The sequence below is a fragment of the Myripristis murdjan genome, chromosome 5 (assembly GCF_902150065.1).
Source record: "Myripristis murdjan chromosome 5, fMyrMur1.1, whole genome shotgun sequence".
Lineage (NCBI taxonomy): Eukaryota > Metazoa > Chordata > Actinopteri > Holocentriformes > Holocentridae > Myripristis > Myripristis murdjan.
Genome location: NC_043984.1, coordinates 18,703,254 through 18,722,077, shown reverse-complemented (window position 1 = coordinate 18,722,077; position 18,824 = coordinate 18,703,254). Strand labels below are relative to the sequence as shown.

At 41.6% G+C, this 18,824-nt stretch overlaps 2 protein-coding genes across 5 annotated transcripts; both read left to right on the top strand.

The window, feature by feature from the left end:
- Positions 1-1,297: 1,297 nt before the first annotated feature.
- Positions 1,298-6,409, top strand: irf6 (interferon regulatory factor 6). 4 transcript variants are annotated; one of them, XM_030052508.1, is made up of 9 exons: positions 1,298-1,559; positions 1,694-1,819; positions 2,319-2,497; positions 3,217-3,412; positions 3,541-3,639; positions 3,789-4,055; positions 4,144-4,536; positions 4,877-4,995; positions 5,475-6,409. In XM_030052508.1, the coding sequence occupies exons 3-9, from the start codon at positions 2,324-2,326 to the stop codon at positions 5,703-5,705; spliced, it is 1,479 nt and encodes a 492-aa protein (XP_029908368.1). In that variant the 5' UTR covers positions 1,298-1,559; positions 1,694-1,819; positions 2,319-2,323; the 3' UTR covers positions 5,706-6,409. The 4 variants fall into 4 exon arrangements, with proteins under 4 accessions (XP_029908368.1, XP_029908367.1, XP_029908365.1 ...); XM_030052507.1 differs by having other exon boundaries at positions 1,298-1,598; XM_030052505.1 differs by having other exon boundaries at positions 1,298-1,819.
- Positions 6,410-9,886: 3,477 nt separating this feature from the next.
- On the top strand, positions 9,887-16,774 carry eps8l3a (EPS8 signaling adaptor L3a). Its single transcript, XM_030051626.1, has 18 exons — positions 9,887-9,951; positions 10,066-10,139; positions 10,229-10,293; positions 10,457-10,615; positions 11,216-11,365; positions 11,464-11,528; positions 11,610-11,737; positions 11,841-11,995; positions 12,167-12,275; positions 12,403-12,476; positions 12,603-12,677; positions 13,055-13,200; positions 13,546-13,729; positions 13,872-13,912; positions 14,015-14,108; positions 14,237-14,341; positions 14,876-14,961; positions 16,567-16,774. Exons 1-18 carry the CDS (start codon positions 9,887-9,889, stop codon positions 16,772-16,774), a joined length of 1,983 nt encoding a protein of 660 aa, XP_029907486.1.
- Positions 16,775-18,824: the final 2,050 nt, after the last annotated feature.

Sequence of the window (18,824 nt, the reverse complement as noted above, 5' to 3'; positions counted from 1 at the left end):
TTAAATCAGAGGATATGAAAGCTGCTAAAATATTAAATCCCTTGGACCTGTGAAAATATCATAGACTTGCTTATGTTGCATCAAAGGAATCCTAATTTGAATTTTGATTGGTTGCGATTCAGGAGATTGGCCATAAGGAGGGTTTATTAGTAGTATCATGCTCATTGAAAGAAAAGTTATTTCAAACCACAAGCTTAAATAAATAATGCAACTTTTTTTATTATTTCATTTATTCATTTTACCATAATGTCAAAGGCAAGTGCCTGAAAATGCTAATATTTAAAATATTACACTAGTTGTGCTTAATGTTCTGCATTAACTGTGAACCGCAATTTTAAACCCACACGCCAGTTTCACATTTTTCAAAATAAAGGTCCAGTTTCTAATAAGCCTTCAGACCTGCTGGCTTGAGAGTCTGCGCTCATATAAAAGATGCAAGATTAGATTTCAATTGTCATGTTCTCATTCCTGAAGCAAAGTGACTTGAGCTTCACCAAAACTTTTCTCTGTCTATGTCCCAACATGTTGTTGTGCAGGGTTAGGGTGCATCAACCCAGGAGGATGAGGATGCTGCAGGACCCGTGACCATCAGGGGCCCCAACGGAAGAACTCCCACCAAAAGTAAATGATAAGTAAATGATGTTTGCCTCTTTGTTTTCATGGGATTTTAAAAACAAAACAAAGATTAAACAGTCTTGTTGGCCTGTTGTATATTTGGCAAGGTAAAGGAAAGCATTTGTTGTGGACAGGGTAGCCAGTGGGTGTGTGTGCGTGCGTGGGAGTGTGCGCCAGACAAAAGGATTAGGCTCTCACACACGTTGTCATTGTTCACCAGTGCAAAAGCAAACTTCTGAACAGCCTCATGGGTTCACATTATTTTCCGTGCCCTGAAGTGGACTTAAGGCTTCCTCTGTTGCAAAATTGACCTGGATTGTCCTCTGTGTAAAAGTAAAATTTAATGATGGAGACGGAAACGTTTTTCTTTACTTCTGATGGGACTTCATGTGAGAGCGCACACCTGGTGGCGCACGCACCCAGTCCACGACCCCACAAACCATCCTCTATTTTATTTCACAGATGCAAATTTTAATCATTAGCATCACACACAGAGAGACATCATGTATGTTGATGCACACTGCGCCGAAACCAGGAAAACCCCGGGAAATTGTCATGCACGTCGATGGCGGACACGCGCACACAAAGCCGTGGGCAGTTTCAGGGCGTGTCATGTTATTGTTCACCCTATTAGCTTGGAGATCATCATCATTAGGGCACTCATGCCTGGTGCCACCAATAGTAACCGCATTGTTCCTCACTGTGGCACACTGTGGCTGCTGTGGCTCAGCCTGCCTCAGAGGTCTGTTCATTTTTAGGAAACTTAGCCTGCCATGTTGGATTGGCTTCTTTATTGTTATTAAAAATAGATGCAGTAGGCCTAATATTGGACTATTCGTTATGAAATCGCATCCTACGCGTTGCTACAGGTGATCGCCAAAAAGAAAACAGCCACCTGCGTGTTGTACAAGCAATGAACTTTTTGCCCCAGCTGCGCAGAAAAGGTGTGTCAGCAGGGTGACGTCACGTATACCTGAGTTTCGGTGAGGGAAGGGGAGGGGCCAGGCCGACTCTGAAAAACATCGACTCCTTGAAGTGCTGCGGGACAAACTTTTCCTTTGTTGTTGTTATCAACCAGCTTCATCGGGCTGATTATTGATCGGCTTTGTTGCGCGGGGAAGCACAGATTCACTGTCCCGCTCCTCCGCCGCCGGTAAGTGGGCCAACAACCAGAGGCCACTGCAACTTCCTGGTTCGCTCACAGGTATGTTTCTCTGTTAACTATACATCATGACGTATTTGGTTGCTCTGTTTATTTGATTTTTTCAGCGAATATAAGTGGATCTATTTGGCTGTTTTTTTTTTCTCACGTGTAGCCCAGTTAAGTTAAGAATGTATATTTTAATATTAAGCGTGCAAATTATGCAATACACCAGTTCTGGTCGGAGCTGAAGTATTACACGGAAATTATAGACATGCATCTGTTGCACATTTGTTGACTCATGCGTTATGGCATTTGCCGGTTGTCTGTCTGTGCGTGGATCTAGCCCATTCAATATGATTTTTTGGTCTGTTATAATGGGACCATGTGGTTTTGTTGTTTTTGGAGAATCTTGACGTGCAGACAATTGGATCTGTTGAACAAGCATGGGCCTACTTTGTTCTGCTGCAGTGGATCCACTTGGGTAGCTGTTATTTAACGGCCAGTTTGGAAATGGGCAAATCTGATCTCTCATAGTCTGACTGCTGTGTTGTCCCAGCAGTAAGCATGTCAAGCACTCCACGCCGTGTCCGGCTGAAGCCCTGGCTGGTTGCTCAGGTGGACAGCGGGCTCTACCCAGGTTTAGTGTGGATTGACCGGGAAGCCATGCGCTTCAGGATTCCATGGAAACATGCAACACGCCACACACCCCAACAGGAGGAGGAGAACACCATCTTTAAGGTGATGATAGACACTACCCTCAACATGAAGCCTCCCGATGACAAATCCATGTGTCACAAAAGCGAGGTTTTCCCCTGTTAGTCAGTTTATCAAAAGCTCTAGTTATAGCTTGAAGTGGAATGCTCGCCATTCTGGTTCATACCTGTTAGCAGTGCAGGAATATACATCTCTATCTATCTATCTGTCTGTCTGTCTGTCTGTCTGTGTGTGTGTGTGTGTGTGTGTGTGTGTGTGTGTGTGTGTGCGCGCGCGCGCCTGCGTGCGTGCGTGTATGTTTGTGTATACAACTCAACTAAGCATCCTACAGCCTAGGGAGCAGGCTGATTTTGCATTCCCAGTGACAAAGGGTTTTATCAGATTTCCAGCGTAAGAGGTGCAAGTTCACAAACAGTGACTGAATGGCGCCTGGGGCACAGAAATGGCAGGCAGATTTTTGAAATGGGTGGCATTCTCTTGCTGTATTGTTGATCACTTTTTACAACACCCTGCTAGTGGTATTGCTGGTATTGCTTTAATACATATAATACACACTTTTTTTTTTTTTACATTGTCTTGCATTTGTCTTCAGACAAATATCATGCACAATGCGTGTGTAATTGCAAAAAGATAATGTTAAAAAACTGTGCTGTTGTGAAATACAAAAAGTGCCAGCAGCTCTGTGATGCTGATGGTTACATTACATTTCATTTATTAAATTTAATTCCCTTCAAATCCTCCAGGCCTGGGCTGTGGAAACAGGAAAGTTCCAGGAGGGAGTTGATGAGCCTGATCCTGCCAAATGGAAAGCTCAGCTTCGCTGTGCGCTAAATAAAAGCCGTGAATTCAACCTCGTTTATGATGGCACTAAAGAGGTCCCCATGAATCCCTTGAAGATATATGATGTCTGCGACATCCCAGCGCCGCTTAGCAACCCAGGTAAGTAAGCACTGGTCATGAAAACAAAAGCATTACAGAGGGGGCCTAAGGGGCATATTTTAAATCATCATTACAATTGTGCCCTCGTTTTTCTAGCTTTAATATTTTCTTTGTGTCTCACACCAAAGGCTCCGCAGATGCCGGTTCTTGGACTCCATATGATGAAGAGGGTGGTGAGGAAGATGTTCCAGATACACCAGAGTCTCTCCCTCCATACCCATCCAATGGTTAGTGACTTGTGTGCATTCATCACTGCCATTCTTTTATTCACTGTAGATCAATACAGTGTGGGGATAAACAATGTAAACTATAGAATAAATAGATACAGCCTGAATGCTGCCTTAGTTGATCTGTTACTTTCCCTTTCCCCAATCAGGCACCAGCCCCTCTCCTCTTATCATGTGGTCTCCTGTTGGCTCGGACTCATCCATGCAGCCTCCAAGTTGTCCCCCTTCAGTTGAGGTGTGGCCCAAAGAGGAGCCCAATAAAGTATGGCCTAAAGAGGAGCCTGTGGATGTGGACATGCAGCCCTCACCCCTGGTGGAGATGCCCCCTGCACCTCTGCCTGATCCCATAATGCAGCCCACTCCCATAACTGATGCGATGTTTGCTTCTCCAGAGATGTGGATCAGCTCCCTCCCAAGTGAGTATGCATTCCTGCTCGTAGATGAGAAGACATACGTGCACATTAGACATAGTTTTAACATGTGTTTCGTTCATTTGTTACTCAGTGACAGACCTGGAGGTGCAGTTCCAGTACCGGGGGAAGGAGATGTGTCCTGCGGCGACTGTCAGTAACCCCCAGGGCTGCAGGCTGTTTTTCGGGGACCTCGGCCCCATGGTCAACCAGGAGGAGCTGTTTGGGCCGGTGAGCTTAGAGCAGCTGCGGTTTCCTACCACAGAGCACATAACCAATGACAAGCAGAGAGTCTTCACTAACCGCCTGCTGGACGTTATGGACCGGGGTTTGATCCTGGAGGTCAGTGGCCATGATATCTATGCAGTCCGTCTCTGCCAGTGCAAGGTGTACTGGTCGGGCCCCTGTGCACCCAACTCTGCTTCACCCAACCTTATAGAGCGCCAGAGGAAGGTCAAACTCTTCTGCCTGGAGTCTTTTCTCAGTGGTAAGCAGAACGTGCACCATACAGTACTCAAATCTATACCACACTGTTGAGTTAAATTTGATTATTAGAATTTCAGACTGGGCAGTATATTGATATTTGTATTATCTGGGAATTTGGATACTGTAATATTATGATATGGTGAAAGTGGTATCTTTTCTTGGTTTTAAAGCCTACGTCTAGGAGAATTAAATAACTAGTGTTGTAAATACATTTTTGTTTGAATATAATTTTGATGCTGGATTGCTGTGTAATTCTGAATTGTATGTAGATCTTCTGTATATATTGTTGAGAATGCAACATCTCATGGAAAAGAATAAGAGGGTTTTTGTCTGCTGGGCAGGTGTGATAGCTCATCAGCGTGGCCAGACATCAAGCCCCCCTTCGTACGACATCAACCTGTGTTTTGGAGAAGAGTGGCCTGATGGCAGGCAGCGTGAGAGGAAACTCATCATGGTTCAGGTGAGACATGCTGATGTCTTTGTAATGAAACCTCATTAATTGTTCTTTGATGGCTGCACTGTTATGGAGACTTTGTATCTTATGTCTTTATGTAATAGTGCTAAAGTCATGGCACTGATGATTTAGAGGAAAATCTAGGTCCATTAGTCAGGGATGTGACACGTGGCTCCTCTGTACCTGAGCACTATTAAACTTCATCACTGTTGACATCACTTGAGAAAATATCCTACGTTAAAATGAATGAAGCCAGAGTTCTATTTCCGTGAACATTCAACTGCGATCATGATTCTTTACACCTTGAATTGGCAGATAGCCCACTCCCATTCTTGCAGTTATCTTTCCACTCTCCCAGAAGAACTTTTACACCTTTCCCATAAGTGCACAATGGCTCTGCACAGGATCTGTACTTGTGTCACATCTGTTCTGTGTTGCGTCTCCTTAATGATTTAATGTGCCTCTGTTTCTCCTCTGCCCTCCAGGTCATTCCAGTGGTGGCACGTATGATAAGTGAGATGTTTTCTGGAGACAATACACGATCCTTTGACAGTGGCAGTGTCCGCCTGCAAATTTCAATCCCGGATATCAAGGACAACATAGTGACCCACCTTAAGCAGCTTTACTGCCTGCTACAGACCCACCAGGGCCAAGATGGCTGGCCTTTGCCCTCGGGGCCAGGCCTGAACATCACCCAGGCTTTGCAGGCCCAGTGAAGCAGCTGACCCAGACCCTTTCTGGCCAAACTGTAACATAAAGCTCTGGTCACTGCATCTGTCACACTGCTACTGAGAGTAGCCTGTAGTTAGCAAACAAGTACTTAATGTATAATCATATTTACAGGTATGCACAATATAGAATTTGTATGCATTCAGCCTTTCTCTAGTATGACTGCTTTCTGTACCTAAAAGTAGTGCGATGAAGCGCTGTACCCTGCAATATGTGTGCTGCAACCATAGGTTTATTTGGTGATTGCATGGTCCAAAGTCCTGCTTGCTGCAAGGCAACATTTAACATAGTTAATGAGTTACAGACTTAACTGTGTGCCTTATTTATCCAAAATGGGTCAGTGACTACCAGATGATCATCGTCCTTTAGTTTTTCCAGGTGCCAGTCATTCATTAAATAAAGCATTGTACATTATATATATATCATCTATATATGTATATTGGAAGTGTATGTGCCAGATAAAATTTAGGCAAACTTGAGTGGTATTGCAGGCAGTGTGTTTCAACTGTCGTTCATATAATTACTACACTGTCTGCTTTCCTGTTATTGTGAAAGCACATGAACTGGGCCTGCCAAAATTGTCACAAATTTTTACCAAAAAAAAAAAAAAAAAAAAAAAACAACAACAACAACACCCCTTTTAACAGAGTTAGCCATTTTCTTGTAGTTTGGTCTTGTGTGTTTTTTTTTTTTTTCTTCAGCTACATGTTTTATTTTTTTCCATTTATGTAGTAGAATATTTTTGTATACATATCTACTTGTAAGAGTTTGAGCCACGTATTGTATCCAGGCAGCCAGAATACAGCATTCTAACTGTATGGGTCTTTTAAGAAATGGATATGACTGCACTTTGGGTGATCAATTGTTTTATGACTAGCTGGATGGCAAGGCATTTACCCTTTTGATTGTATTTTTATTTTATCAAATAAAAGGACAAAACAACATTTGATGAGTTACTGTTCTTCAGCAGAGACACAATGAAGTGTTGCCTCTTTACCCAACCTGAAAGACTTGCTAGACACTGATGTTAGTTCCCTCTCCAAGCCGTCTGAGAGCAGCTGTGTGTTTGTTCACCTGAACTCTGGTTGACTGCCTCCGGAGAAGCAGGTCTGATAAGAGCCGGAGACGTGCAGGGTTTACTGCAGGGCCTTGTCTCTGCAAGCGCTCATGCAGCATCACTGACATCTAGTGGGCACACCCAGGCCTGCAGCAGTTGTGTAATGTGTTTGGGTTTAATCTTCATGTCTTTTTCTTTGTTTGTTTGTTTGTTTCTTTCTTTGTTTGTTTGTTTGTTTCTTTCTTTCTTTCTTTCTTTCTTTCTCTCATTTGTTCCTGTAGACAGACATAATACAAAGTGACAAGAAAGCTATAAAAAATGAAACACCAATAATACAGAAACAATAAAAATCTCAGTGCAACACAGCAACAGTATCAGTGCAATGACAATGAAGAGTAATAGCAATAATGATAGCAACAGGACTGACATAACAGCAGCACTTAAACAGTGACAGAGGCATAATGGACAAAAACAGTGGGACAGAACAGACAAGATTTCAAAGATTTGCTGTTGACTAAAGGCCCGTTTACCTGCCTCACCAAAGACTGTCTGTCATATGAGCCATGAGCTCTGATGACCAAGGCAAAGAGATCTTGGGGGCCAGATTAAGAGAGATACATATGCTTTCGACAGGGTGTCATTACAGATCAGCAGGATGGGGTCCCGGGCCTGGGAGGGGAGCTTGAGGTCAAGTGCCTGGTGGCCGGACCTGCCATGGGGGCCACCGGCTCGACACAGCCTGAATAGTCAACATGAGGCTGCAGTGCCACATGGATAGTCAGTTGGAGTGAATGCCCTGCTGGACTGGGTACTGGATACAGAAACTGCCTGTGATGTAATGTAACAAATGAGTTTTTCATTACCACCACTGAGGTTTTCCACCTCAGGCCATCTCAGTGTCTGGTGTGGCCCATATACCCAGCTCATAATGCAAAACTCAAGAAGCCATCTTTCTACTTTAAGGGCCCAAAATGACCCATCTGAATATGATAACACAGGTGAAGTATATATTTACTGAATCCTCAGAGTCATTGCAGCATTTTGTTGTTTTTTTTTTTTTTTTTCAAATTTTGTGTCATTGATGTTCCTAGGTGGCACAGTGCCCCAGTACAAACTGTAGTTTAAGCAAAAATCATGGAAAAATGTGTTGTTGACATTTTAAAGAGTTCTCATGGCCTCTTTGTTTATCAAACAGACCCACAGCAGAACATTGCACATTATTTCCAAAAACAAATATAACTGTGGGATACTTTCCATGGGATGATAATTGTGGTTTTCAAATGAATTACATGCATCATTAATGTCGTAATATTGTTAATTGACTTAGAGAAAGAAATACATTAGAATGAACATCACGATTTACCAATTAAAAGAATTCTATTTGCAAGCAGCATTGAAATGAAATGATCAGTCAAGTGGTATTTCAATGAGTGAAAGCATAAGAGGCAAACATGGGCGTGCCTTCAGTCACCGGACAGAAGTCCAAATGTTGTCAGTGAGGTGTGTGTGTGTGTGTGTTTAAGATAGATAGATAGACAGATAGATGAGAGAAAATAATTATTGATTATTATGTAATTATTATGTAATCTTTTCCACTTCCTGTTAAGGGAAAAGGTGACGTCATAATACAGTTATCTCATGTGGTACTGGTCATACGACTTCTTCTCCATTGTTGGTTGTAATAAATTGAATTTCCCAATGTAAAATAAAAATTCTGTTCTATGCTGCCTGAGCAGTGATTGAATTAGCTTTTTTATTTACCATTGTTTTTGCTTATTCCCTGAATAGCTGGGAATGTGAAATGTGATCTCACACGGCACATTTGGTTTAACTGTAATACTGGACAGATGACCTCTTGTTAAGTTCGACAGATTTTGTCCTGGCTCCCTGGTGAAGAATTTGGTTTGCTCACATTCAGCACCGGGAACCTGTAAACCATATCAATGAACAAACTGCTTTATCTCTTATTTTGTTGTAAATTATTCTTTAATACATTGCATCTAAATATTGTCATTTTTCTCGTCCTGTCTTTGAAATTAGCTGTAGTGTCTGTGTGTCTCAATCCTCCTTCGTTACATCCCGGAATGTGATGATAAGATGCCTAAAAGAGACATAAGTTTTCATTTACACACCTGGAGGACTCCTGAGTCAAGCTGAGATGACTTTCTTCTTATCTAGTAACCTTTGGTCAAAGGGGATGCCACACTCAACACTGAGCACACCCTCAGACCAATTACCTCAAAGCTGTCCAAGTATTATGTCCCACGGATCACTTTGCTTCCGCCTGGACTTTGGCCTTGTGCTTTATGAGGAAGCTGTGGGTGTATGTTTTTGTGGTAGAGATACAGTTCTGGAGCATTACTTGGATTTGCACCAGAAAGGAAGACAACTACCTGTGATACAGAAGCAAATCAAAGCCACGCTCATCACAAGACACCAAAGCCGAGGGACTTGTGACATCTCCACGGTAACCTGGATGTACCTTGTTTCTCTGTGTGAATCGTCTGTACTGAGGTGAGGCTATGCATTAGGCTAATTCAATTTAACAGATAAAGTATTGTGACAGACGTCACATACCGACTACAATCTGATCAATATGTAAGACGAGGATCATGGTTGATGGTTCTTTTTCAGGCAGAAGACTAATAATTTGTAGACCAATTCTGTAAAATTTTACATTTACTTTTACTTTAGTCTTTGTATTCATAATTGCATGGCCTTTACCGATGGACTCAGTTCATACATCTTTGTTATGTACTACTTTTAGAAAATATGCCTTTGACACACCCCTGAAATATTCCAATAGCACCATAAAGATGACCTTGATGGGTTAATTATAGCACTGTGTTGCTGGGCAACCGTTACTTGTTGATAATTACACCAGGGTCAGGGTTAACCCTTCATTAATTCATTGAAAATAATGAAGATAGAGCTTAGCAGTACGGCTCATCTCACTTCGAATATCAGTGAAAGCAGGTTTTTGTCCAAATACTCAAACATAGTGTGGTGGCTTTGGTCTTACTTGTGAGTGTTGTGCTGGCATTACACACTCATAATGATTATCTAATACCATATTATATGATATTGCAGGTGTGTCCCCCAGCTCTGAAAATGTTCAGGAGTAACAGCCCCATTGGCTACGATACCAGTAGCTATACGGGATCCATCCAGTCTAAGTATATATGAATTTTGCTGTTTGCATAATCTCTGCATTTGTATCTTGATTGATTGATTGAATTATTCATTCATTTTTTATGGATTATCAACCTTGTAACTGCTTTTTGTGACAGTGGTTTTTCCACTACGGATGACATCTCATCACAGGCATCAAGTCTGTTGAGGCCCAGTGCAAAATCAATTTACTGTAAGTAAAATTTTATCCACAAAGCCAATTATTAGAGGTTTTTTAATGAATATCACAGAGCTTTGGTTTATGTAAATGTATTCCAACAGTGCAAAGAAAAGAGTATGCAGTCTCCATAAACAAGATGATGGACAAGTTTCAATACAGAGTGGAGGTAACATTTGACAAACACACACACGGTGCTGCCACTCATGTCAAAAGGATAGCATTACTTTGGTTAGAGCACTGCTTGTTGCATTACAGTTGAATTCGAGTTGTTTCTGACTACTCTGACACATGCGACAATTGATTCTGTGTTTAATGCCTCTCTCCTGCAGCACTTGTTCACTTGTGATCTCGATGGGAAGGAGCTGAAAAATGTGGGGGACTGTGTGGAGCGTCTGAAGCTGCTGGACAGCATGGGGCGTGTGTGGGGTCAGGTCATGCTGCTGGAGGTGCGGGGTGCCACCCTGCTGCTGACAGATGTTGAGACCAAGGTGGGCATCCGAGTGTGTGAGACCCATCCTCTGCAGTGCAGTGCTGGGGAGAAGACTAAGCTCATGTACTGGCAGTTCAACTTCATTTTGTAATAGCTTACTGCTTAAAATACCCATTACCCTTTTTTGGCCATCTTAACTACTGAAGCTGCAAAGACTTTTGGGCCACTGAGGATGTTTTAGGAGAGATTTAGGTATCAAGAGTTTTCCAGGAATGTGCATGGCTGTGAAAAATATTTGGCTTTAGTTTTTAATGTTTTGAATTTATGAAATGTCAGTTACTTCTAAGCAATGATAATTGCTATCTAATTGCTAAAAGTGTGACCTAATTTGTACACTATTCTGTGTTACTTACATCAGTTTGATATTTTTTTATATATAAAAAAAAAACAGATTTCAACCTCTTTTCCTAAGCAGCTTTCACTATATTTATCCTGAGTGTAGCTTTGCTGTTGTTCAACCACTTCCATTGCAAAGTACTTGGTAGCTTGCAAAACGAGTGCAAAACACTGGCTGCGTGGAGAGCAGTTTATTTTTCTGTTATGATAGCTACCATCATCATCAGTTTACTCCTCTGTCGTCTTCCTCGGTGGGACACAGGAGGTGCTGGAGTCCATGGCTCTCAGTGCCGTCGTGGAGCTCACAGCTGTGCTGGACAGTGGCGTGTATAACTCCCTGTTGACGGTGTCGGTTCAGGACCGCAGCAAAAAGGCCACCAGCGTCTTCATGTTCCAGTGTGAAGATGTCAGGGTGAGGACATGTAAAGGGCACATCTTAAAGCATATGAGTGAAAAAATGGGTAAATATTGGATTTTTGTTCAGTTTTGTTTTGTTTTTGTCATGTATAGGCAGACTATATTAAAAAGGACCTCTCAAGAGCAGTTTCACGCAAGCAAGTGGATCCAAGCATCAAGTAAGAGCCTTCGAGTCATTCTGGACAATCACTTGCACTTTTACTGATTCCTCCCTAAACAGCCTTTCTCATCTTTTGAAGCAGCAATCAAGGAAACCTGGCAGGACGAGAGATGATCAAGAATGTCCGTAACGCTGCCCCACCTCCTGAACCCAGAGCACTGAAGCCTCCAGGTGACCCCGTACCCCGATGGAGCGCTCCTGATTATGGTGAGGCTGTGGCGGAGCCAAAACAGCTCTGCATCTCTAATGCTATACTGCATGTTACAGAGGAAGTCATTTACAACCTGCGACTCTTTCCATCTGTCTTTAGAAGAAGATGATGATGATCTACCAACACCTGTGCTAGTTTTACCTCCGAGAGAGGTACCATTTCCCAGAAGGGAAACACCACCGCCAACACCCTCCACCATAGAAGAAGAACCTCTGCCACCTCCACGCCCCTACACAGAGCTGGACAGGAATGTGGTCAGTTTCCTTTTTCATACCCAAGAGACAGCAAATGCAAAAGCTATTGGATGTACCGTAAACCTCTCCTCTTATTATCATTATTATTAATATTATTATTGTTTTTTTTTTTGGTTTGTTGTAAATGCAAAATGTAATGCATGTAAGTAACACCTCTTTCTTTCTTCACAGGACATCTTGAACCATATTTTCAATGATCTTGAAATCTTCATGGGAAGAATAGCTGCAGTCGTAGCTAAAGATGAGAAGAAAAACAAGAAAAAGAAAAAGAAAGGCAAAGGTAATTTATTGAAATGAATTAAATGAATGATTAAATGAATGCTGATGTTTGTCCTGGCAGTACATAGTTGCACATTTGCACAATTACAATAATAAATTTAGCTAATGTAATTTGACTTATATTTTAGCCATAGACGGCATGCCCTCTCGTGATGAATTTGCAACCTGTCTCCAGAAGATCAAGTGTGGCTTCAACCTTCTGGTGTGTCTCCTTTAATCATGTTTACCTTCATGGTCACTGCCATTCTCATTCATTTTGTAATACACAGTATCTTGTACGGTCACCCTTCCTGTTGCAGTGTATGTATAAAAATTTTCATTTTGACAGGGGGAGCTCAATGGAGAGATTAGTAATCCCAGTGCCCCTGAATTTGTCCACTGCCTTTTCTCCAGCCTAGGATTTGTAAGTCACCACAAAACTGCCATCTTTCTCTTGATTCTACAGAAGAAGTAATTTATAATTTAAGTGATTTTTTTTAATTGCATATATTTTAGTATATTGTGCTTATTATACTTTGTACATAATGACCTGTGAACTATGAACTATGTTAACACTGAAGACTGAAGACTGAACACTGTATCAATTAATGTGGGGGAAAAATACACATTACCAGGATCTAGCTCTCTAGTTTTACATTGGATACTTTCTCATGTGATTTATCCATTTCATACAAAATAATTTTTTACATCTAAATGTATTACCCTGTGTGTTTTGAACTAGTGTAAACCTGTTTTTGTCCTTCCTGCCGATGCCTGAGTGAGTTATGCTGTTTACTCCAGGTGGTCTCTCACTGCCCAGAGGATCTGCCTCCCACCATCGTGGCCCCCTTGTTAACCCCTGAGTGTATTCGTCTTTTGAGTGAAGAGGCCAACACTGAGGAAGACCAGCTGTGGCAATCTCTGGGAGATCCCTGGAACATCCCCAGGTGGGACACCTTCATCTCCAAAACATTGTGTTTTTAGCTTGACAACCAAGCATTTTTGGCTTTATTCAAGAACTTTCTCCTCCTGTAAAGGATTATGTGAACCTTTACCTGTGAATCTTACCTGTTTCATCTTCTTATACCTCTGCTAGAGTTTTACACTCACACAATTGTCACAGTACAGAAATTCACACTGCTCTTGCATTTAATGCATTGCATTGCATTAAACTTAACTTACTGCTGTGGTGGGTGGGTGGGTGTGTGCAGCAAGAATGAGGTGATCATAAAATATGATGATAACCAGCTTAGAGTCTAAAAATGTGACATGTGCACTGGGTGTGTCATCAGTACCAAATGGCCAGAGGATGATGAGGACATTCCCACTTACACTCTGGAGTTTTTTGATGGCTGGCAGCCTCCTGAGGCAGGTCAAGCCAGAGAGCCTGTGTGCAGTTGGGAGAGTCAGCGCTCAGCCCCCAACAAGGTAAATCCTCACAGACGTTTAATGACACACACTGTGGCAGATGGATGTGTGTTTTGTGATCAATATGACTGTGCATTGGTTCTTGATTTAAGGCAAATAATAACAGTAAAAAGATTAGAAATGATAATGATTTACAGCACCATATATTTTATGAGTGTTAAAATATTTATGACTCACTGTTTCTGTGTAGAGCTCAGCCCAGTGGACTCCACCACCAGCGCGGTATGTACGGTGATAAGAAGTAAAGTGCAACGAAATTGACATATTTTAGACCTCAGGGCTCTAATTTACTACAGCTACTTGTTTCTTATGCATTTTCAATGTCTTTTTCAGGCCAGGTGAGCCAAGCATTTGCATGCGTGTTATGTACGACTTCAGTGCAAGGAACCACAGAGAGCTCAGCATCACAAAGGGAGAGGTAGTCGAGGTGAGTGTCAGCAACACTGCAGGCCTCTAATCTATTTTATTCTAATATTGTAATTAATACCACTCAGTTAGAAAGCTCCCATAATTACTTAAGACCATACGGTAAGTCTGTGCTTTGTCTGTTCATAGTTGCTGGACAAGACAAAGCAGTGGTGGAAAGTCAGGAACTCCAGAGGAGAGGAGGGTTTTGTGCCCAATAACATCCTGGAGCCTCTGGACAAGGAGCCTGATGAGGTTTTTACTTCTCAACACAAACACTAAAACACTGTGGATCAGTTTCTACTACAGTCCTGCTGGAGGTGATTTCAGCAAATGTGCAGGATTGATCCCCACCGCGACTGACAGAATCGTGAATTAATCTTTGCTGATCTCACCAGCGGCTGTGTGGAAGAATGAAAAGGGTGCCACACAATATCAAACTGCACTTGGGCAAAATGCACTCGCTTAGTGTAGAACCCAATTCCTCGTCATGCCAAAGACTTTGATCTTTTGACTCATATTTACCTGAGAAGGTGAGTCACCAGTGTAAAACTACTGTCTACAACTGCAGAATGTATAGAAACAAACATGCCTGAGTCAGCTTGGAAACTTTGCTGAAACTGACTGTATCCATTCATCAGTTTCAAACTCTCTGTAACACTTCTCTGTGACACCATATTTTAGAGGTGGCAATGCCATTAGTGTAATATTCTGTCTATTTTTTTTTTTTTATCTATATGGATTTAAAATAAAATTAAGTTGCATTTCATTATCATTCCTTTGTCTCAGCAAAGTGACAGCTGCCCTGACCTAACCAAGAGGTCCAAGCCTGCAGAAGTGAGAGCCTGGCTCGAGTTCAAGGGCTTTTCTAAAATGTAAGTGCACTCAGATTTTAGATTAGATATTAGGTTAGCATACATCACTAGATTAGATTTGCTGGATTTAAACATTTATTAGAGACACTGACTCATTAGACTCTGCATTAAAGTCATGTTTGGCTCTGATCACGAGTGTATTGCTTTTGATATCTCTTTAGAAGCAGATACCTGGTGACCTAAATGGAGCAGTGCTGCTGCATCTTTAACAGTGAAACTGCTATTAAAATTTCATGTGGCTTTACTGATGCAAGTAGATACATAAGAGCAGCAGAGTGGCAGTTCCTCAAGATTGTCTGACTGTTATTAAGAGCTGGATGGCACTGAAGTTTTTCAGATTAAACTCTGATTCTCGTCATAATGCAATGCAATACCAAAAAACAAAAACAAAACAAAAAAAAGAAAAAAGAAAGAAAGACAGAAAAAAATACCTCAAGTTAATATAGACTCCACCTCCAAAAACCTTGATCTGATCTTTGATTCAGCTCTCAAGTGTGAAAAAAAAACATCATCTCCAAAGCATCTCCAAAGTTAAAACTTCTTTCTTTGTCAAAGACCTGAAGAAAGTCATCATAGCCTTATCTCCTCCAACCTGGACTATTGTAACTCCCTTCAAACCCGTCATTAATCACTCTTCGTCAGTTTTCCTCAGAATTGGATTTAAGATTCTGTTGCTCACTGGATCCTACCTACATATCTAACCTCCTGGACCCATACTCCACGCTGAGGTCCCTCAGGTCATTTGAGGTTGCAGCCCCTAGACTCAACCTCCCACATATTATTAGGTGATATTAGCTCATCACAGATACATCAATATCAGCGTATGTTTCCGCTGGTATCAAATAAAACACAATACATATTGCAGTAAAAATCACTTGAGATCATTTAAAAACAGTGATATCATTAGACAGTTTGTCAAACAGACTCCACTGTTAAAACTTTATATAGCATGTGAGTTGGCAGTGTAATCTGTCTCAGCTGAACAGATGGGGGTTGTGGACTGTGTTCATTTTTTTGATGCATTTTCCTCTTTATTTTCCTTTATTACATCATGTGAACGTAAACATGTAATAATCATGGGGACAAATGGCCATCCTCTTACCCACCATAGGACAATTTATGTTAAGGGTAAAGTAAACCATATTATTTGCTCCCTCCTTAAAGAAGATGGGAAAAATGCCTCAAGAATTTAGAAAGTTATTTCTCATTGAACTGTAAAATATCAAACCTCGAGTACTTATTTAAAAGCACCAAACTTTGCTACGAAATGTGTGGTTTTAGGTATTTAAAAAAAAAAAAGCATCAGCCCATTATATCATTGTTGAAAGTTTTTCTCTCCAATATATGTATCGATATCGGCCGCAGTGTCGGTCAGGCTGTAGCATCACGCATGTGTATTGGGTGTTCTATGTATTTCTCTCTTGTCGAACAGATGTATTTGTTTCAGTTCTTGTTTTTGCACTTTAATGCTTGGTCAGTACTTTAGAGATAAATTACACTTGATGAGTAAAGTAAATGTTTTAACCCATACTACAGCATAGGTAAATAACAATTTGTTTGCTAAACTGGGTGCTAATATTGATTGCTGACATATTTCTTCATCAGCACGGTGCGCTGTTTGGGCCCGCTGAGTGGCTCCATGCTGCTGGGGATGACAAGAGAAGAACTGAAGACAGTGTGTCCAGAGGAGGGGGGGCGAGTCTTCTTCCAGCTACAAGCAGTCAAGTCTGCCATGGCTGTAAGTGACAGACCACGGGGGTTAACTCCATGTGTCACCACTGCCAGTCTGCTTAATCATGATCAGACTTACTGACAAAAACCGGGCTGAAATACAAACCCAATTTAATTTTTTTGTTTCGACTCTGCAGGTCAACAGCGAGATGAGACCAAGTGTGGCATAAAATGAATGCAAACAGGAAGAGAATAGAAAACTAGAGAACTACATGAACCTCCACTGACAAGTCAAGCACCGAAAGGTTCATTAGTGTTCAGCCAGCTCCTGTAAAATGAATGCACAAGTAAGCTAATGACAAATGACTTAGGTTTACAGCATACTAGCTATTATACTATTTCTACTATTTCATACTAGCTATTGCTATTTCTCTTTTTGTCTCATTCACTGCACATATCCTTCAATAATGTATAAACTTAATGCATTGCCAAATATTGTATAAAATATTTCACTTTGAATTGTGTGATTAATGTGTATGCCATAATCACTCTCAAATGTTTGAAGTCAGCAGGGAGTCAGCTGGCATGTTGCAGTGTGACTAAAAGCAGGCTAATAGGGCTCTAGTTTCCCGGCGCAGCGCAGGGTGGCGCAGTGAGGCGCACCCCGCGCAGAGCTAGTTTCGACCAGCGCAACGCGCGAGGCGAACGGTTTCCAAGTTTCGCAGACGGATCTGTGCCGAGATGGGAGTGGCGGCGCAGCAGGGGGAGGTGTCGACAGATTCAGCTTGGCGCAGTGACAGTTTCGTGCCAAAAGGCTTCGCCGAGGTGCGCCAAAAGCTCGCCTCCTGAAACCACGTCTACTTTCGGCGCAAGGCGCAGCGTGGCTGGCGCAGTGGAAGTTTGGCTGACAGGCGGGCAGTGCGCACACGTCACCACAACCTCACAGGCAGGTTTCCAGAATGTCAGGCACATTAACAATGCAATAAATACCCACAGAAACCACTATTCAATGCTATAATCTCAGTAAGCACATAAACGTATCTCCATATCGACTGTCCTGACACAACTGATGTCAGATCAAAGGAGATTGGCACCGTTTGGCAGCGTAATGGAAACCCAACCTGATCACCTGTCAGTCAAACATTGTGTCCCATACAGTGATGTCTTTTTTCCAGTTATGGTGTCTGGCGCTGCCCCTGTTAACTACACAGTTTTTCTTCCATATATATTTAAATATTCCACTCTGGGTTTTCGTTATCCGGTAATCACCGGACTATGACTGGTAAAATCTGCCAAAGTCCGGTAATTTTTAAATGTCCGGTGAAAATATTCACAATTTTATTAAAACAGTCAATTTCCACGTAATTTTATTTATAATTTAAAAAAAAAAAGTAGACTGCGTGATATCTGTCTCCGGTGTACCAGAGGGAGAGAGAGGGTTTTTTTCTGCAGAACCGGATCAAAACAGCAGCGAAGTCGCCTGGGGGAGAACAAGGTCACAAGACTGATGCGCATTGCAAGTTGCAGAGAGACACTTGAGACTTTTGATTTTAATTCAGCTGCTGAATTAAGTTTTTATTGCATCTATTTGATTTCAAGTTGGCAGCACGCCGCGTTATTAAAATGATATGAGCCAGTTTTTTTGTTTGCAAATTGTAGTTGCAATTGTTTGCAATTGTATGCAACGTTCATGTTAAAAGAGCACAGGCTTGTGCAATATTTATTTATTTATTTTAGAAGTTACGCACATGAGTCAATTGACGGCACTCATTTAATTTGATACAGCCTGCTTTTCAATAAAAAGATTACGCTATAAATTGACATGCCTTGATATCATTCTTATATAGCCTGCATATAATTTTAAGCTCAGTAAATTCAGACAATATTTGACCGGAATTTCAAACATTTGTCTGGTAAATTGAAAACCTGCCGGTCACGTTGTCCTGTGCCAATTTTTTCTAACGGAAACCCTGATTCCACACATATAGAAAATGTAAAATGCATCGGTTCCTTGCCAGACACTGGGCGTTTAGAACAGCGAATGTAAAAGCTTTCATGAACCGGATTTTGTTTTAATCTCTAGTGTGTTGTTGCATCAGTAAGTGATGGAGTCGAAAGTTGTAAAACAAACATGTAGGCTGTTTATATGAATATGGCGAGGATTATCCTTTGAGGTAAAAACATTCATTAAA